This window comes from Neophocaena asiaeorientalis, unplaced genomic scaffold, assembly GCF_003031525.2.
Source record: "Neophocaena asiaeorientalis asiaeorientalis breed wild unplaced genomic scaffold, Neophocaena_asiaeorientalis_V1.1 scaffold100, whole genome shotgun sequence".
NCBI classification, from domain to species: Eukaryota; Metazoa; Chordata; class Mammalia; order Artiodactyla; family Phocoenidae; genus Neophocaena; species Neophocaena asiaeorientalis.
In genome coordinates, this window is record NW_020173955.1 from 9,130,908 (window position 1) to 9,152,674 (window position 21,767).

General features: G+C 42.3%; 1 protein-coding gene across 2 annotated transcripts in view; it reads right to left on the reverse strand.

Moving 5' to 3' along the window:
• The window catches only part of EML6 (EMAP like 6), a 297,088-nt gene extending 275,675 nt beyond the window's left edge, over positions 1-21,413 (reverse strand). For both annotated transcript variants that reach the window (XM_024752945.1, XM_024752946.1), the window contains exon 1: positions 21,217-21,413. In XM_024752945.1, coding sequence (XP_024608713.1) covers positions 21,217-21,413 — 197 coding nt within the window. The remainder of the gene's footprint in view (positions 1-21,216) is intronic.
• Positions 21,414-21,767: the final 354 nt, after the last annotated feature.

The window sequence follows — 21,767 nt, forward strand, 5'->3', positions numbered from 1 at the left end:
GATCCACAACCTTCACAATCTGTCAAAGGCAATCCCGCCACCCCCCCCCCAAAAGAAATCCTATTCTAAGCAGAAATTCCAAGGGGGTTATCTCAAAACAAACGAAAGTCAACATATACTAGTCATTTATTCATTCAATAAATACTTACTAAGTGTCTTCTGTTGATACATACCAGGCATCATTTGGGGCACTGTAGGCAGGGCAGTGAACAAAAAACTCTGCCCAAGTAGAGCTTATATTCTAGTGAAGAGAGTCAACAAGGCTCAAAATAAAAAAGAGCTAAGGGGAAACATAAAACAGGGATGGGTAGTAAGAGGTGTGTTGGGGAGGGGTCTGAATCTTAAAAAGGGTAGTCAGGATAGGCCTCACTGAGAAGATGACACTGAGCAGGGACCTAATGGAGGGGAGTCATGTGACATCTGGAAGAAGGTGGAGCCAAAAGGTGGGAAGAGCCAGTGCAAAGGCCCTGGGGCAGAAGAGTGCTTAGGTATTCAAGCAGCAGCTGGGAGGCCAGTGTGGCTGGAGTGGAGCAATGGATGGGGAGAAAATAGATTAGATCATAGCAGTAACAGGAGGTCAAATCCCCGAAGAGTCTTAGGGGCCATTATAAGGACTTCTGTGTTTACTCTGAGAGTTCTGAGCAGGAATTAACATGACTTGACTTGCAGGGCAAGGATGGAAGCAGGGAGGAAGCAGTGGGTAAAAGGTCTTAGAGAAAGAGCATGAAACAAGAAGAGGAGAGAATAGATGCCATGAGAAACACAAATACAGACATACATACAAACACACACAGACACCTTATTACTGTTGTTGCTGTTGCTGCTGAATCTTGTGAGAGCAATCTGCAGCTTCATAACTCTTCACTCCTAAATATCTTAGCACATATCTCCTAAGACGAGTACTTTCTCTTAAATAACCACACTGCTACAATCAAATTCAGAATTTTAATGTGGACACAATGCTATTACCTGACATACAGTCCCATGTTCAAATTTCACTCATTGTCCCAATACTGTCATTTATAGCAATCCCTACCCACCCAAATCCAGGATCACATATTGCATTTATTTCTGTGTTTTTAGTCTCCTTTAATCTGGAACAGTGTCTGCTGTGAGAATGACATTTTTTTGCAAAGTACAGGCCAGTTGTGGTGTAGACTGTCCCTCAATTTGTATTCATCTGTGTCCTCATGATCAGCTTCAGGTCATGCATTTTTGGCAGGAAAATATGATAAGCGATGTTGAGGAGCCCCTTTGTGTAAAAGGTGGGCCTAGGGGGAGGAGACAGAGGTCAGTCAGGGAGGCAGGAGGCCACAGAGGCTACAGTCTCAAGGAGAGAAAAGGGAGGATATTGAGTAGAAGGTGATCAACTCTACCCAGTACTGTTAAGAGGTTACGCAGGGGGCGGCCCCATTTAGCACTGGAGGTCATGGGAGTTGCTCCAGAGAATGACTCCAGTGGCTGGTGGAAGTAGAAACCAGTTCATTATGTTGGAGAGTGATCAAAAGATTAAAAAAAGGAGGCAGTAAATGGCAACAACTCAGAATCTCAGCACTTTGATTTAGAAAGGATTTCAGAAGGATCTTCGAGATCTTGTAGTGAGCCAGCTTGCTCATTTGTAGAGGAGGAAACTGAGGCCCATGTTAAGTCCCAGGCCCAAAGTCACACGTCTGGTCAGAGCCAGAGCCAGTGTTAAATTCCATGGGACCCAATCCCCTTGTACAATGTCGTGCTCCCTTTCTAAGAAGTCTGGCATTAAAGGAAAAGAGTGTAGAGAAGAATCACAAAGAAAAGGTTAATATAAATGAAGCAGAAATCCTATGCCTTCAGTGATCTTCCTAAAATGTAAATTGGTCTTGTCTCATTCTGTTTAAATCCTCTCCCTGGTCTCGTAAGTTGTGGGGTGAGCTGTAAATCCAGCCCACTTCTCCAGCTTCATCTCCCACAATATATTCCTCACTCTAGCAACACTCAACTACTCTCCCTTCAGGAGACCCTTTGCACAAACTGTTCCCTCCCTGGTGTTCCCTCCTTCCCCTATTCCCTTCCCACTTGCCTGCCAAATTGCTCTTCATCCTTCAAAAACCACTTTCTCCAGGAGGCCTGCCTTTGAACACCTACTTCTGTACCTTTGGGTGAAACTCTTCTGGTCCAGAAAGGACTTAAATTTATTTAGAGTTGACAGGTGTTACCTTACAATCTCTGCAGACATCCCCCCTACAAATGTTCCATCATATTGTCAAAAGGTGCTTAAAAGACCCTGGTGTTTCCTAAATCTAAAGAGATACAAATTAAGATTTTCCTTATAATACAGTCAAAAAATCTTAAGTCATTCAAAAGGAATGTTTCATTGTGTGATCCATGGATATATTTCAATGGATCCATGGATATATGTCTTCAATGGTTATCTTTCCATCTAGACCAGGAGAGCCATAGAAGGAGGAAGCCACACAGAATTTGGTATCTGACTTAAGAGCAATGAAGTAATTGGTAACTGCTGCCATTCAAATATTTTTTTGAAAAGATGATTCTGAATCCTGCCTCTAAGTGCCAACTGAGAATATATTTTCAGGATTTCCTCCTTAGAAAGTATGTACAGAAGGAGTTCTATAGAAGTCTCATCCCCATTTCATACCTTGCTCCTTCCAAATAATTTGAGATATGAAGAACTAAAAACAAATAACAATACACTGAGCATTTACTATGTCCACAACAGGTGTTAGGCAGGGGACACATGGATCACAGATCAGGTGGAGAGATAGGTAAGTCAATAAATGCAAAACAATGAATGCAATGACTCCAGCAGGGAGGTCCTTGCATGGTGGCCTGGACGCACAGAGAAAGAAAGGCCTAAATAGTCTTGAGCTGTCAAGGTAAGGCTTCAGGGGAGATGACACTGCACTGAAATTGAAGGAAGAAAAAGACAGTAGGGCTTCCCTCGTGGCGCAGTGGTTGAGAGTCCGCCTGCCGATGCAGGGGACATGGGTTCGTGCCCTGGTCTGGGAAGATCCCACATGCCACGGAGCGGCTGGGCCCATGAGCCGTGGCCGCTGAGCCTGCGCGTCCAGAGCCTGTGCTCTGCAATGGGAGAGGCCACAACAGTAAGGCCCACGTACCGAAAAAAAAAAAAAAAAAAAGAAAAAGACTGTATAAGTGGACAAGTGAGGGGTCATTTCAGGCAGTCAAAATGGCATGTGCAAGATGTAGAAAACAAACTTACGGTCATCAGGGGGAGAAAGAGGGAGGAGGGATAAGTTGGAAGATTGGGATTGGCATATATACACTACTATATATAAAATAGATAATAAGGATCTACTGTATAACACAGGGAACTCTACTCAATACTCTGTAATGGCCTATATGGGAAAAGGGTCTAAAAAAGAGTGGATATATGGATATGTCTAACTGATTCACTTTGCTGTACTGCAGAAACTAATACAACATTGTAAATCAACTATATTCCAATAAAAGTTATTTTTTAAATTGGCATGTGCAAGAATGAGGATACACAAAATAGGATGCTGGGTCCAGGGAACTGCAAGGAGTTTGATGTGGCTGGAGGATGTTAGGACAGAGAGGGACATCAAGCTGGAGGAAGAGAGAGGGACCAGATCATAATAGTCCTAGGAGACCACGCTGAGCATGGATAAGCTTGAACCTTATCCTGCTGGTAACGGGGAACTGTAGGTAGATTTTAAGTCTGGCTTGAGGAAGATTCTTTTTCAATGTCTGTTAGATGGCCAAGCTCACTAAATCATCCAGGGTTGACTCATGCAACCTTTTCACTCATTGCCAAGGCTGGTGTTCATCAGGTATGCACCAGTATCTGCCAGCTAAAGTATGGAAAACTTCTTCACCAGCTGGTAAACAGCTGCTGCCCCAAGTCTCACCTCCCTCACCTGAGCAGCCTGCACCAGCTCCAGGAAGCCTCCTGTGCATGCCGTCAGGCCATTTCTCTGGTGCCTGCTACCATCAGCCCCTATTTCCATATACTCCCCTCCGCCACCACCCCTACCACCAGACCCCAGCAGGAGAGGGAACACTCTTAGTAGGAGCACTGGCACCCCAGTAGGCAAACGCTTGATGTCCACCTAGCCCTCCAAGGCTGTGCTTACCAGCCATTGGACAGCATTTCCCAGGGACTCCCTCGCATGGCCTCTTATGAGAACTGAAAATACCATGATGAATTGTATCACCAGTATTTTGTGGGGGTTTTTTGTGTTTTTTTAAAATAAATTTATTTATTTATTTTATTTTTGGCTGCGTTGGGTCTTGGTTGCTGTGTGCAGGCTTTCTCTAGTTGCGGCGAGGTGGTGGCTACTCTTGTTGTGGTGCGTGGGCTTCTCGTTGCAGTGGCTTCTCTTGTTGTGGAGCACGGGCTCTAGGTGCACGGGCTTCAGTAGTTGTGGCACATGGGCTCAGTAGTTGTGGCTTGTGGGCTCTAGAGCGCAGGCTCAGTAGTTGTGGTGCACGGACTTAGCTGCTCTGCAGCATATGGGATCTTCCCGGACCAGGGATCGAACCCATCTTCCCTGTATTGGCAGATGGATTCTTAACCACTGCGCCACCAGGGAAGTGCCCAGTATTTTGTCTTTAAAACCTTTTCATATCTCTTTCCTGGCCTCTTCTTGCCCTCAACTCAGTATTTCTCATCATTGTCTCACTCTGTTCTGTCCATCAAAAAACCATTTGTCACCTCCTCTTCTAATCCACCTCCTATAGTAGAGTTGCCATTCATTCTTCCTCAGTCTTTATCTCCCTTATTAGACAATCTTCCTTAAAGGGGCAGCCCTTTGAAACCTAGTCCCACCCTCCAGGCTACAGATGATGGAACTGGTGGACATCCTGACCCTGCTGACCCTGCTAGGCCAATGAGATTCTATTTCCTGGAAATCTGGAATTAAGACTCACAAGACCTAATCAATTGGGTTTTTTGTGTGTTGTTTTTGGAGTATAATTGCTTTACAATGTCGTGTTAGTTTCTGCTGTACAACGAAGTGAATCACTATATGTATACATATATCCCCTCCCTCTTGGACCTCCCTCCCATCCCCACCATCCCGCCCATCTAGGTCATCACAGAGCACCGAGCTGAGCTCCCTGTGTTATATCGCAGAGTCCCACTAACTACCTATTTTACACATGGTAGTGTATTTATGTCAAACCTAATCTCCCAATTCATCCCACCCTCCCCTTCCCCTCACTGTGTCCAATCAATTGGTTTTGTAGGATCAAGCTGGGTCCTCATGTACAGTGAGGGGGTCCAGATGGCTTTTTTTTTTTTTTTTTGGTGGCTATGTGCAAAATGGATCATTAAGTTAAGAAGCCAGTCTGCAGTAGGAGAAAATCAAAGCATATTTTATCCAGAGAGAAGCAGAGATGTGAATCCCTGTGATGACAGGAACACTTGCAAGAGAAAGAAATAGGAAAAGAGTAGTCGCTTGATAACTGTGCAGTGTCTGAGAGGCCAGCCATACGCTCTGTAACTGAGTTCCCGAAGGTTCTCTTGTCATCTTATGATCCCCTCCTTGTGTTTCTTTGAGAAAATTTTCAGTTTTTTGCAACTAATAATCTCTTACTTAGAAGGCATCCTGTCATTGGTAGAACTTGTTTTATTCTTACCCATGAAATTAATTCATAACGAACACAGAAAAAAAATTTAATGACACTATTAAACAGGAGTTAAACTAAACAAAAATCCTCATGTCTTAAAATAATTCTCAATAACCTTAGAATAATCCTCTGACCAGCCTATTGATGTACTACCAGTCCAAAGAAAGCTTCTTTCCTCTCAGGGAGGTAGAGCTGGCCTGCCACTCCCCTCCTTCATGCGGATAGGAAAAGGAATGGTGGAGAATTAGTGGGCAATCCTAGAATCCTTCAACTTCTAGGTTGAGGCCATCCAGGTGTCTGCCTCACATTGAGGGAAGAAAGGAGGAAACTGATAAAGAGGTCAAGGGGTACCCTCTCTGACCACTCTCTTTGCTTTCCAGACCAACTCCACCACCTCAGCTGTCTCAGTAGGTCTGTCTCCAGAAGCAAGATTGAAGACTACAAGTTCATTTTCAAAAACCAAGAATCTCTGGAAGTAAACAAAGCCAATGTATAGACTGCTGCTGGTCCTTAAACCAACAGTTGCTAAACACTGCACCGGCTCCTCAAAGTATAAACGGTTATATTTTTTAAATATATAAAAATCTAAAAAAAAAAAAATGGTCATGAAGAACCTAGGGGCAGGACAGGAATAAAGACACAGACCTACTAGAGAATGGACTTGAGGACACAGGGAGGGGGAAGGGTAAGCTGGGACAAAGTGAGAGAGTGGCATGGACATAGATACACTACCAAATGTAAAATAGATAGCTAGTAGGAAGCAGCCACATAGCACAGGGAGATCAGCTCAGTGCTTTGTGACAACCTAGAGTGGTGGGATAGGGAAGGTGGGAGGGAGGGAGATGCAAGAGGGAAGAGATATGGAGACATATGTATATGTATAGCTGATTCACTTTGTTATAAAGCAGAAACACATCATTGTAAAACAATTATACTCCAATAAAGATGTTAAAAAAAATCTATATATCTTTCATAGGATATAACGGCATCTTTACAAACACAGAATGGTAACCAAAGCCTCAAATTTCTATTACTTCTAGGTTAATCTTTTTAATGATTGTTTCTGGGTCCCCAAACATTCAGTATCTTCTGTGTGCAAGGAATGGGCTGCCTGGTAGGGCAATTCAAAGGCTATAGACATCCAAGACAACTTAATGGGAAAAGAAAAGGCTTTTCAACAAACAGTGTGTGACCACTGGATATCCACATGCAAAAAAATGAAGTTGGACCCCCTAGCTCACACTCAAAATGTATTATCTGCCTAAATGTCAAAGCTAAAACTATAAAACTTTCAGAAGAAAACACAGAAATAAATCTTCATGACCTTGGATTAGGTGATGGTTTCTTAGATATAACACTAAAAGTGTAAGTGACAAGAGAAAAAGATAAATAAATTTGACATCATCAAAATTTTAAACTTTTATGCTTCAAAGGACACCATCAAGAAAGTAAAAAGATAACTTACTGAATGGGAGAAAATACTTGCAAATAATATATCAGATGAGGGACTTATATTCAGAATATATAAAGAACTCTTACAACAATAAGAAGACAAGCCAAGTAAAAATGGGCAAAGGATATGAATAGACCTTTTCTCCAAAGAATATACAAATGGCCAAGAAAATTATGAAAAGGTGATCAGTATTATTAGTTGCTAGGGAATGAAAATTAAAACCACAATGAGATACCACTTCTCACCCACAGGATGGCTATAATCAAAATGACAATAACAAGTGTCAGTAAGGATGTAGTGGAATTGGAACTCTCATACATTGCTGATGAAATTGTTTGGAAAACAATTTGGCAGTAGGTCAAAAAGTTACACATAGAGTTACCATAAGACACAGCAGTTTCACTCCTAGGTATATACTCAAGAGACTAGAAACCATATGTCTACACAAAGGCTGTGGCATACTCATCGCTGCTCACAGTGGCACCCTAGCCATCTCCTTAACTTGTTCCAACCAGTTCCTGCTTGGTTCTTTCTGGAGAAGACAGAACACTGGGTTAGGGGGAACTTCAAGATGGCGGAAGAGTAAGACATGGATATCACCTTCCTCCCCACAAATACACCAAACATACATCTACATGTGGAACAACTCCTACAGTACACCTACTGAACGCTGGCAGAAGATCTCAGACTTCCCAAAAGGCAAGGAACTCCCCACGTACCTGGGTAGGGCAAAAGAAAAATAGAGACAAAAGACCTGCAGGACCTGCACCTTGGGGAGGGAGCTGTGAAGGAGGAGAAGTTTCCACACACTGGGAAGCCCCTCCACTGGCAGAGATGGGGGGTGGCGGGGGGGAAGCTTCGGAGCCACGGAGGAGAGCACAGCAACAGGGGTGCAGAGGGCAAAGCAGAGAGATTCCTGCAGAGGATCAGTGCCGACCAGCACTCACCAGTCTGAGAGGCTTGTCTGCTCACCTGCCGGGGCGGGCAGGGGCTAGGAGCTGAGGCTCCCACTTCAGAGGTCAGATCCCTGGGAGAAGACTAGGGTTGGCTGCGGGAACACAGCCTGAAGGGGGCTAGTGCGCCACAGCTAGCTGGGAGGGAGTCTGGGGAAAAGTCTGGACCTGCCTAAGAGGCAAGACACCACTGTTTTGGGGTGCGCGAGGAAAGGGGATTCAGAGCACTGTCTAAACGAGCTCCAGAGACAGGCGCGAGCTGTGGCTATCAGCGCAGACACCAGAGACGGGCATGAAACACTAAGGCTGCTGCTGCCGCCACCAAGAAGCCTGTGTGAGAGCACAGGTCACTATCCACACCTCCCCTCCCGGGGGCCTGTGCAGCCTGCCACACTGCCAGGGTCCCGTGATCCAGGGACAACTTCCTCGGGAGATCACACGGTGCGCCTCAGGCTGTTGCAATGTCATGCTGGCTTCTGCCGCCACAGGCTCACCCCGCATTCCGTACCCCTCCCTCCCCCCAGCCTGAGTGAGCCAGAGCTCCCTAATCAGCTGCTCCTTTAACCCTGTCCTGTCTGGGCGGGAACAGATGCCCTCAGGTGACCTACATGCAGAGGTGGGGCCAAATCCAAAGCTGAACCCCAGGAGCTGTGTGAACAAAGAAGAGAAAGGGAAATCTCTCCCAGCAGCCTCAGGAGCACAGGATGAAATCTCCACAATCAAACCTGATGTACCCTGCATCTGTGGAATACCTGAATAGACAACGAATCATCCCAAAATTGAGGAGGTGGACTTTGGGAGCAACTGTAGACATGGGGTTTCCTTCCTGCATCTAATTTGTTTCTGGTTTTATGTTTATCTTAGTTTAGAATTTAGAGCTTATTATCACGGGTAGATTTGTTTACTGATTTGGTTGCTCTCTTCCTTTTATATATATATTTTTTCATTTTATCTTTTTGTGAGTGTGTATGTGCATGCTTCTTTGTGTGACTTTGTCTGTATGGCTTTGCTTTTACCATTTGTCCTAGAGTTCTGTCTATCCGTTTTTTTGTTGTTGTTGTTTTTGTACAGTTTTTAGCACTTGTTATCATTGGTGGATTTGTTTTTTGGTTTGGTTGCTCTCCTTTTCTTTCTTTCTTTAATACTTATAAAATTTTTTTATTTTTAATAATTTTTCAATTTTAATAACTTTATTTATTTTTCTTCCTTCCTTTCTTTCTTTCTTCCTTTCCTTCTTTCTTTCCCTTTCTTCCTCCCTCCCTTCCTCCCTCCCTCCCTCTCTTCCTTCCTTCCTTTCTTTCTTTTCTCCTTTTCTTCTGAGCAGTGTGGCTGACAGGGTCTTGGTGCTCCAGCCGGGTGTCAGGCCTGAGCCACTGAGGTAGGAGAGCCAAGTTCAGGACATTGGTCCACCAGAGACCTCCCGGCCCCACGTAATATCAAACAGCAAAAGTTCTCCCAGAGATCTCCATCTCAACGCTAAGACCCAGCTCCACTCAACGACCAGCAAGCTACAGTGCTGGACACCCTATGCCAAACAACTAACAAGACAGGAACACAACTCCACCCATGAGCAGAGAGGCTGCCTAAAATCATAATAAAGTCACAGACACCCCAAAACATACCACCGGACTTGGTCCTGCCCACCAGAAAGACAAGATCAAGCCTCATCCACCAGAACACAGGCACCAGTCCCCTCCACCAGGAAGCCTACACAACCCACTGAATCAACCTTACCCACTGGGGGCAGAAACCAAAAACAATGAGAACTACGAATTTGGAGCCTGTGAAAAGGAGACCCCAAACACAGTAAGTTAACCAAAATGAGAAGACAGAGAAATACACAGCAGATGAAGGAACAAAGTAAAAACCCACCACACCAAACAAATGAAGAGGAAATAGGCAGTCTACCCGAAAAAGAATTCAGAGTAATGATAGTAAAGATGATCCAAAATCTTGGAAATAGAATGGAGAAAATACAAGAAACGTTTAACAAGGACCTAGAAGAACTAAAGAGCAAACAAACAATGATGAACAACATAATAAATGAAATTTAAAATTCTCTAGAAGTAATCAACAGCAGAATAACTAAGGCAGAAGAACAGATAAGTGACCGGAAGATAAAATAGTGGAAATAACTACCACAGAGCAGAATAAAGAAAAAAGAATGAAAAGAATTGGGACACTCTCAGAGACCTTTGGGAGAACATTAACTGCACCAATATTCGAATTATAGGGGTCCCAGAAGAAGAAGAGGAAAAAAAAGGGTCTGGGAAAATATCTGAAGAGATTATAGTTGAAAACTTCCCTAATATACGAAAGGAAATAGTCAATCAAGTCCAGGAAGCACAGACAGTCCCATCCAGGATAAATCCAAGGAGAAACATGCCAAGTTTGATATTAATCAAACTATCAAACTATCAAAAATTAAACACAAACAAAAAACATTAAAAGCAGCAAGGGAAAAGCAATAGATAACATACAAGGGAATCCCCATAAGGTTAACAGCTGATCTCGCAGCAGAAATTCTGCAAGCCAGAAGGCAGTGGCAGGACATATTTAAAGTGACGAAAGGGAAAAACCTACAAACAAGATTACTCTATGCAGGGCATCCCCGATGGCGCAGTGGTTGAGAATCTGCCTGCCCATGCAGGGGACACGGGTTCGATCCCTGGTCCGGGAAGATCCCACATGCCGCAGAGCAACTAAGCTCGTGTGCCACAACTACTGAGCCCACGCGCCGCAATTACTGAAGCTCGCACGCCTAGAGCCCATGCTTCACAATGAGAGAAGCCACTGCAATGAGAAGCCCACACACCGCAACAAAGAGTAGCCCCCACTTGCTGCAACTAGAGAAAGCCCGCGTGCAGCAATGAAGAACCAACACAGCCAAAAGTAAAAATAAATAAATAAATTTTTTAAAAGAAAAAAAATTACACAGCAAGGATCTCATTCAGATTCGATAGAGAAATTAAAAACCTTTACAGACAAGCAAAAGCTAAGAGAATTCAGCACCAAGAAACCAGCTTTACAACAAATGGTAATGGAACTTCTCTAGGCAGGAAAAACAAGAGAAGGATAAGACCTACAATAACAAAACCAAAACAATTAAGAAAATGGTAATAGGAACATATACATAGATAACTACCTTAAATGTAAATGGATTAAATGCTCCAACCAAAAGACACAGGCTTGCTGAATGGATACAAAAACAGGACCCATATATATGCTGTCTACAAGAGACCCACTTCAGACCTAGGGACACATACACACTGAAACTGAGGAGATGGAAAAAGATATTCCATGCAAATGGAAATCAAAAGAAAAATGGAGTAGCAATTCTCATATCAAACCAAATAGACTTTAAAATAAAGACTATTACAAGAGACAAAGAAGGACACTACATAATGATCAAGGGATCACTCCAAGAAGAACATATAACAATTGTAATTATTTATGCACCCAACATAGGAGCACCTCAATACATAAGGCTAATGCTAACAGCCATAAAAAGGGAAATCGACAGTAACACAGTCATAGTAGGGGACTTAAACACCCCATTTTCATCAATGGACATATCATCCAACATGAAAATAAATAAGGAAACACAAGCTTTAAATGACACATTAAACAAAATGGATTTAATTGAAATTTATAGGTCATACCATCCAAAAACAACAGAATACACTTTCTTCTCAAGTGCTCATGGAACATGCTCCAGGATAGATCATACCTTGGGTCACAAATCAAGCCTTAGTAAAGTGAAGAAAATTGAAATCATATCAAATATCTTTTTCGACCACAATGCTATGAGACTAGATATCAATTACAGGAAAATTATCTGTAAAAAATACAAGCACATGGAGAGTAAACAATACACCACTAAATAACCAAGAGATCACTGAAGATATCAAAGAGGAAATCAAAAAATACCTAGAAACAAATGACAATGAAAACACGATGACCTGAAACCCACGGGATGCAGCAAAAGCAGTTCTAACAGGGAAGTTTATAGTAATACAATCCTACCTCAAAAAACAAGAAACATGTCAAATAAACAACCTAACCTTACACCTAAAGCAATTAGAGAAAGAAGAACAAAAAAGCCCCAAAGTTAGCAGAAGGAAAGAAATCATAAAGATCAGATCAGAAATAAGTGAAAAAGAAATGAAGGAAACAATAGCAAAGATCAATAAAACTAAAAGCTGGCTCTTTGAGAAGATAAACAAAATTGATAAACCATTAGTCAGACTCATCAAGAATAAAAGGGAGAAGACTCAAATCAATAGAATTAGAAATGAAAAAATAGTAACAACTGACACTGCAGAAATACAAAGGATCATGAGAGATTACTACAAGCAACTATATGCCAATGAAATGGACAACCTGGAAGAAACGGACAAATTCTTAGAAAAGCACAACCTTCTGAGACTGAACCAGGAAGAAATAGAAAATATGAAGAGACCAATCACAAGCACTGAAATTGAAACTGTGACTTAAAATCTTCCAACAAACAAAAGCCCAGGACTAGATAGCTTCACAGGCGAATTGTATCATTTAGAGAAGAACTAACACCTATCCTTCTCAAACTCTTCTAAAATATAGCAGAGGGAGGAATACTCCCAAACTCATTCTATGAGGCCACCATCACCCTGATATCAAAACCAGACAAAGATGTCACAAAAAAAGAAAACTATAGGCCAATATCACTGATGAACATAGATGCAAAAATCCTCAACAAAATACTAGCAAACAGAATCCAACAGCACACTACAAGGATCATACACCATGATCAAGTGGGGTTTACCCCAGGAATGCAAGGATTCTTCAGTATGCACAAATCAATCAATGTGATAAACCATATTATCAAACTGAAGGATAAAAACCATATGATAATCTCAATGGATACAGTAAAAGCTTTCGACAATATTCAACATCCATTTATGATAAAAAAAAACTCTCCAGAAAGTAGGCATAGAAGGAACTTACCTCAACATAATAAGGCAAACCATACATGGTTTGCAATATCTGACAAACCCACAGCCAACATTGTTCTCAATGGTGAAAAAAATGAAACAATTCCCACTAAGATTAGGAACAAGACAAGGCTGCACACTCTCACCACTATTATTCAACATAGTTTTGGAAGTTTTAGCCACAGCAATCAGAGAAGAAAAAGAAATAAAAGGAATCCAGATAGGAAAGGAAGAAGTAAAACTGTCACTGTTTGCAGATGACATGATACTATACATAGAAAATCCTAAAGAATCTACCAGGAAACTACTAGAGCTAATCAATGAATTTGGTAAAGTAGCAGGATATAAATTAATGCACAGAAATCTCTTGCATTCCTATACACTAATAATGAAAAATCTGAAAAAGAAATTAAGAAAACATTCCCATTTACCATTGCAACAAAAAGAATAAAATACCTAGGAAAACACCTACCTGACAAAAGACATGTATGAAGAAAACTATAAGACAATGATGAAAGAAATTAAGGATGATACAAACAAGGGCTTCCCTTGTGACACAGTGGTTGAGAGTCCGCCTGCAGATGCAGGGGACGTGGGTTTGTGCCCCGGTCCGGGAGGATCCCACATGCCGTGGAGTGGCTGGGCCCGTGAGCCATGGCCTCTGAGCCTGCGCATCCAGAGCCTGTGCTCCACAATGGAAGAGGCCACAACAGTGAGAGGCCCGTGTACCGCAAAAAAAAAACATCGACAGATGAATGGATAAAGAAGATGTGGCACATATATACAATGGAATATTACTCAGCCATAAAAAGAAACGAAACTGAGTTATTTGTAGTGAGGTGGATGGACCTAGAGTCTGTCATACAGAGTGAAGTAAGTCAGAAAGAGAAAAACAAATACCGTATGCTAACACATATATAGGAATCTAAAAAAAAAAGGTTCTGAAGAACCTAGGGCCAGGACAGGAATAAAGATGCAGACATAGAGAATGGACTTGAGGACACAGGGAGGGGGAAGGGTAAGCTGGGACGAAGTGAGAGAGTGGCACAGACATATATACATTACCAAATGTAAAATAGATAGCTAGTAGGAAACAGCCACGTAGCACAGGAAGATCAGCTTGGTGCTTTGTGTGCACCTAGAGGGGTGGGATAGGGAGTGCAGGAGGGAGACACAAAAGGAGGGGATATGGGGATATATGCATGTGTATAGCTGATTCACTTTTTTATACAGCAGAAATTAGCATTCCATTGTAAAGCAATTATACTCCAATAAAGATGTTAAAAAAAGAAAACACTGTGCTAGGTGCCAACTTAATGAAAAAATTGATTCTGTTAATTTAAGAATTTAATAAATATGAGTCATAGATACATATATTATTAAAAGTCTATTTCACAAGATGGCAACATCTTTTGGGTTGAAAACAAAAAAACACTGGTCTACTGAGATCTGAAACATACAAATGAGGATCTGAACATCTTGCTACATAGCAGACCAGCAGCATCAGCATCAACTGGGAGCTGGTTAGAAATGCAGGATGTCAGCCCTCACCACCAGACTTGCTGAATCAGAATCTGGATTTTATTAGTGAGTGCTTGGGTGACTCCTATGCACAATGATATTTGAGAAGAACTGTTTGCTGTCAAACATTTTAATTACATTTAAGTCCAATCCACATATGACAAATCGAATTAAACCTACAAGAGGAGGCTGACTGCTGAAGATGTGTAGGTCTGCTGGCTAAAGGATAGCTTTCCATGCCGCTCCAGCTTACTGGGGAAAGAGTCAGTTCCAGAAGCAGAGTCAGCAAGGTAACCTTCCCAACAGCTTGCTTTTTCTTTTTTGTTGGCAAATACATCACCTACATTGCAAAGTTATTGAGATCCACATCCTTGTGGGTAGGAGAGGCCCTAGAACAGCCCTGCTTAAAGATGCTGCCATGAAACAGCTTTTCACTTACCACAGTATAATCTACCTTCTGATTGACTGTTGGTGGTGGAGCCAATATAATTCTTTATAAGAGAGCATACTCCAGTGTAACGTTTTTCAAGCTGTGATCCATTATATAGTAACCATATTTTAAAAATAAAAACATGGTCATATATTCTGAATTAAAAAGAGAATCATGACATGACAATAGCAAGTATACCCATAACAATAACTGAATGGAATATTTGTGACTGTCCTGGGAAATCTAGGACATATGCTGCCAAAACCCATGAGGCATTAATGAGAAGTACTATGACCTTGGTCTTTCTCTGGATATCTATACCAGAGTTCTGGGCACACCAAGTTCTTTTTCACCCTGGTGCCGCGGCACATAACTGCTCTTCTCCATCACATCTTCGCTTACCCCTTCTCATCCTTCAGGTCTCAGCTTAAATGCCATCTCCCTAGACAGCTGCTCTGGAAACCTTATCTAAGGTAGCTCCCATACCCCCACTCAACCCAGTTCCCCTCCAAGGCCATTCCCTTGTTAGTACTTATCACAATCTATTGATATATTCACCTTGCTTTCTTGTTCATTCATTGTTGGCTTCCTCCACCAGAATGGGGGCAAGAACTTGGTCATGTTCAAAGCTGCACCCCTGCATCTGGTACATTCTAGATGTGAAGTAAGTTTTTGATGAATAAACAAATGAAGAAGAGTAAAACCTACCCAATTTAGAAAATAAATAAATCTTAATAAAAAATCACCAGACTATAGCTTATTAACAAAAATAACAATAGTAAAATCATTTATGAATAGACCGTAAGCTTCCATCAAAACCTTTCACTACATGCTCATGCCAATGAACAGAGCAAGTAAGATGCAACGAATAGTGTGGATGGTACCACTGAGTGACTTCGCTTAAATCTCTTTCCCTCTCTGAGCTGTACCTGTAAAATAAAGGCTATCTCTCAGAACTGTGGATGAAGGGATTTCTGTGTGTGTGTGTGTGTGTGTGTGTGGTGCCTGGTACAGAGCAAGCACTCAACTCAATACAGGTTTGATTCTTTATAGTTACCCCCATGCTTCCCTTGTTCAAACTGGTCAAGAGACTGAATAATATGAAATCACATCTCCAGGCCTTCATGTGAACCTGTTTACCCAACACTCCAGGCCCAACCATGGCTATTACACCCCCCTCTTCAAATTCAACAAGTGCAATTGAGTGCACCTGCAGCACCAGGTAATTTTAGCCAGGTCACAATTGAGACTTAACAAATTTTTAAAAAACATCTCCAGCAGTTCGTTGTTTCAGGTCATTGCTTCAAAGCTGGTGATGTTCCTAAGGTGAACTTGAACATGGTTCCATTTCTAAACAGAGTTCTAGTGATCTGCTTCAAATACCCTTAAATAAAGCACGAGGTTGAAAAACAGTTACAAGGAATCACAAACTTACTGAGTTCTGGTTAGAAACAAGGCACGATGGTAGGCACCACAGTAACTGAGAAAAATAAAAAAGTGTGTAAAGCAGTGAAGTGATATCTCTAGGTTTGGGAATCAGACTGACTTGGGTTCCAATTCCCATTCTACAATCTGCTAAATAGTGACCATGGGCAACATCTTTAACCTTTCTGTGCTTCAGTTTCCTCACCAGGAAACTGAGGCTAACCACAGTACCAACGTCATGGGGTTGTCGAGAAGATGGAAGAGATAAATCTGTACACACATTTAGCACTGAGTCTGCACTCAGGAAATGTTGGCTCCGATTTTTTGTTTGCGGTAGGCAGGCCTCTCACTGCTGTGGCCTCTCCCGTTGCGGAGCACAGGCTCCGGACGTGCAGGCTCAGCGGCCATGGCTCACGGGCCCAGCCGCTCCGTGGCATGTGGGATCCTCCCGGACCGGGGCACGAACCCGTGTTCCCTGCATCGGCAGGCGCACTCTCAACCACTGCGCCACCAGGGAAGCCCGGCTCTGATTATTAAATTCATTCTCAGCCTCAAGGGTCTTACATACATTTACAAATGAAAATATTCAGAGTGAAACAACGGCACTAAATGATATATATCAAGTGAGCAGCATCGGTCACGAAAGACACAAAACTTTAGGAGTGCAACGCGTTCCTTCATCTAAGGCACCCCTTCATCTAAGGATGGTAAAAGGTCTCATGGGAGAGGTGAGATTGAAACGGATGGGGCCATGCAAGACGTAGATACAAACAGGCTCCCTGCGGCGGGCACTTCCTATTTGCCAAACACTGTGGGAACCTTGTATGTTATCTCCACAAGCTACAAGTTAGGTACCTCTAAACCTCCATTGCATGTATGAGAAGCTATTTTACTGATGATAGTTGAAACTCACAGAGGTTTAGTAGCTTCCCCAAGTCACCCAACTGGTGGCACATCTAGGTTCAAAATCAGGTCTGTCTGACCAAAGGCCATGCTCCCACCACTATGCCACTGGGGGAAAGGAATCAGGAGAAGAAGGATGAAGGGGGAGATAAATCATCCCAGCGTGAGACAGGAAAGAACATAGTAATCTTATTATATGGCAAGTGGGAAGCAAACAATTTATGGTTATTTTTAAAGAAAAGGAAAATGAAGGTAGAAAGATGGGTTAAGACCAGGGAGAATGGAAAACTCAGAATTTTGGACTTCAGACTATGAACAGTGAGGAAACATTTTTTTGTCTTTGGTGTATGTGTGTGTTTTTGATTAAATACTGTACTACTACTATTATTACTAAGAGCATTTATTGAGCAACAATTAAGGGCCAGGCCCCATGCTAAACTATTTGCATACATTACTTCTAATAGTTACAATTCTGCAACTTAGGTGTTGTTACCCACCCTTTCACAAACAAACAAGGCCCTGAGAGGTCAAGCCACTCACTTGGATGCCTCTAGTAAACAAACAGCAGAGTGGGTTCAAACCCAAGTGGGTGTGAAATAAAAGTCAGCGCCCTTTCCCCTAAAATGGTACTGCCGAAAAACCTCCCTTGCAACAGAGAGCTGAAAAATAAGAGAAACGAAAAGGGAGACAGGGGACTAGTCAGATGCAAAATAGGGATCCAGAGTAAGGAGAGAAATGTCTCAACTGGAGTCACTGTGAAAATGGACGGGAGGTGATAGAGAGCAAATGTGTTCATGACCTTTTCTTTCATTTGCTCCAGTACTGTGTCATGGTCTGCTACGTGCAGCAGAAACCAAGTTAGTAATTATTCCTGCCTGTATTACTGTCCTTGCCTTCAAGCCCTGATTTGAGTGTTGCTTTAATATTTATTTGTCCCACCACAATGTTATCAGAGCTAAAATATGGCCTCATCCGCTAATCTGTTAACTGTATTGAAGTGTAGTCATTCAAGAGAATAAAACTAAGCCTCCACATCCAATAAATCACATTATGCTTCACATATTAACATCTTAAAAAATCTGACTTAAACACATAGTCTTTCAAATCAGGAGGAAACATACGCTGAACTCTAATGAGCTGTGCCAAATCCTACAGTATTATTATTAAAGTTCATCGTGATCTCAGAGATGACACGGTTTTCTAAAATGGAGTGTGGTATCAATACTTGTTGGACTGCTTTCTAGTTAATATTCTTGGGAAAGTAGCACAACAAATAAAACAGTGGGAAATGTATGCATTATGAATGTATCTTTCAAACTAATGCAAAAGCTATGTGGACAATTACTTACATATCTCGTTTGATGGAATCAAGACTTAGAAGTTTTAATATTTATGTCATGATTCCAAAAAACCCCAAACATTTCTGCACTAGTACTTTAGCTTTAGTCCTCCTCATTCAATGAGAAACATCAATATTTCAAATAGAAAATCAGTAGTATAACTGGCTATACAGAAATGAGTTGAAATTCATAAAGATAAAAGAGTACAAATTTCCTTTCCATATATACAGTTAATACATTAATATTCCTAACATTTTACAATACTAATTTCAAACATCTAGTATGCTTCTGGGAATAAAATTATGAAGGAAATGGCACTTAAGAGTCTCATATACTAAGGATAAAAACAAATATTGCTTGTGTACTACCTTCACAGGAAAAAGATATTTACATATACAAGATAAAGCAAAATAACATAAACATTCTACATTCTCTAATTTTACAGCTCTTAATTATATAATGATCTGTGGTCTGTGTTTTTTAATCTGTTGGACTTAATTTTATTCCTAGGTGCAAACACATACATGGATATTAAAGAACTCTGCTCACCTATACTCAGACCCAACCAAATATCATCAAAAATTTAGCAATAAAGTCCTTTCTCTGCAGGCAGCCTTGCTACTATGTCACTGTAAAGCATAAAGATATAACTATCTTAATAAAAAGACCAGAAGCTAAATCATCTTTTTTTTTCTTTTCAAAATTGAAGCTCCTTGCAAACCCAGTTACACAAATAACTTCATTCACCTCATCTTCAAATCTGAGTGTTTCTTCAACTAAGCCAGGTATCATCACATCCCCACTAGTCCGATAGCCTGTCATAACAGTGGTTCACTGCAACTCCACCCTTTTCCCACCTTCTGTTTCAACAGTGCATTTAATTTTTTTTCCTATTAGAGAAAAAAAATTAAGATTAGGAGTTCAAATCCTCAAAGTAGTTCAGTGAACTGTCACATTACTATTATTTAACCGCAGGGAATTTTCTGTTTAATTGCCACTCTCTCCCTTCCCCCAAAGGACTACAACTTATTTTGACGGTGTAATGGAAAGCACTGCATTAAGAAAGAGCAAAAACATAATGGGTTTTAATTTTTAAACATCTAACCTTTTCACGAGTCACTGTTAATCATTTGCACCTGTGACTTTAATAATCAGTTCAGCAATTACAGAAGCAAAATCTCCAGGATGGGAGTAGGTAAGGATGCCCCAATCACAACCATTACCATAGCAGGGAGAGAAGAAAGCTATTCTGTCATATGTGACATGAAGAAAGTTTTACATGCCAGTTCCACCCAATCTTGAGAACGGTAGAGCTCCTAGTACTTAAAATCTTCATCTTCTAAAATTCAAGATTTTTGAAAAATATATCTCACTGCATTTTCAAATATTAAGTTTTTACTTTCTGTAACAATTGTTTCAACTTTAGGGCTTGGGGGGGAAGAAAGCTCCAGAATACAGAATAATCACAACACTACAAGAGGGAAAAAGCTAGTTTTTAAAAATCATTCTTCCCACAGAGACATTAAGACCATTATCATTACACCACTTAACCATTTATTTCATTATGAAAGGAGACTTAGAGCACAAGTGGCAATATTCTGAAATGTGATGTTAGTGTGTTCTGCATCAATGAACACACAAGTCTGGAAGGTACAAATATGGTCTCTGTCAGTTGTAGTCCATCCTCAGCAAGTCATTTTCCCTGTGGGCTGAGGCTCCCATATGGAAATCTTCCCTAACTGCTGAAGGCTGAAAAGGATTCCCTGTGAACAGCATCTGGACCACACCTTGTTTGGTCACACAAGAAGCTGACAAGGGCTGGAGGAAAATGCGTCTGGTCCAAAGATGAGAGGACAGGGCCAAAAATCAAAATATACCCCTCTACAATTTAATAAGGAGGACCCCTAAGATGTCTATTCATCCAGTTTTGTTCTTCTAATCAGTCCCGCCATCCACTACTAGATGTTGGTCTTTCTGTGGGCTGGCTGGTAGGGTTTTGTGGTCCAGCATCTGCCAGCCTTTTATAACCTCAGTGATGGTGTGGAAGCATCCATAAATATGCTTTTTGGCACTAAGTCACTACCAAGGGAAATATTAGAGAACTCCCCGCCCACTGCAGAAATTTCTTAGTTTCAAAGCATCTGGAATGAAGATCCCAATTACCTTTAGCAAAATTTCTTTTAGGTCTTTGAGGAACCTTCTAAAAAGCCCCCCAAAGATGATACCCACAGTTCAGGTTATTGGTCCTACATTTTCCTAGTTAGGGAGGGAGGGAGAAGTGTTTGATAGTTTACCCAGGATCCTTCCACTTGTAGCAGGAATGAACACCAAAAAAGCATCAGGACACTTAACTCCTTAGAGATTTAAAAGCCTTCCGGAGGAATAAAAAGAAATCTCTCCCTCCCCACCTGCACCCCCTACCCTGCTTCTGCCCTAGCCTTAGAATCAGTAGCCCTTCTGTAATTCCATGAGGTTCCAGAGAGACTCCTTTATTCCATGGGGCTTCCGGATCTTACCCCAGGAAAGCCCAGCTGGTCATCCTTCCCCGTCATCCTTCCAACCTTCACACCCAACCCCTCCCCACCGCCCCAGGACACCTCCTTACCTGATAATGTCGTCGTTGTGTCCCAAGAAGAATTTTTGGCTGTGCTCGCGGGTGCTGTAAACCACCCCGACGCCAGCCACAAAGTAGACCACTTCCTTGCCGGCGGTGTAGTACAGGTTGTTGCGGCACTGGTGACCCCGGTACCCGTACACCCACTCCAGCCGGAGCTGGCAGCTGGGAGCTGTCCGATCCGCCATGATAAGCTAACCCCACTCGCCCCCCGGTCGCTCCGCGTGCGGGTCCGCGGCCCCTGGGCTCCGGGTCTGTCCTCACCAAGGCTCGGGATGTGGAGGACCTGCAAGGGCTCAGCGTGCAGCGCCGGGCGCTGATTTCCGCGGCGACGCACAGACACAGACCAGCGCGCCGGCCGCAACCATCATCCGCCGCCGCCGCCGCCGGAGACGAGCCGCCAGGTACGCGGTCGCCAGACCCCGCCGGGCTCTCCGGCTCCCTCTCCACGGGAGAGGCGTCTTCTGGGGCGCCAGCACTCGCGCGCGCACGCCTCACTGCACCTGCGGGCTTCGGCCCCCGTGAGAGGTTTTTGAGAGGGT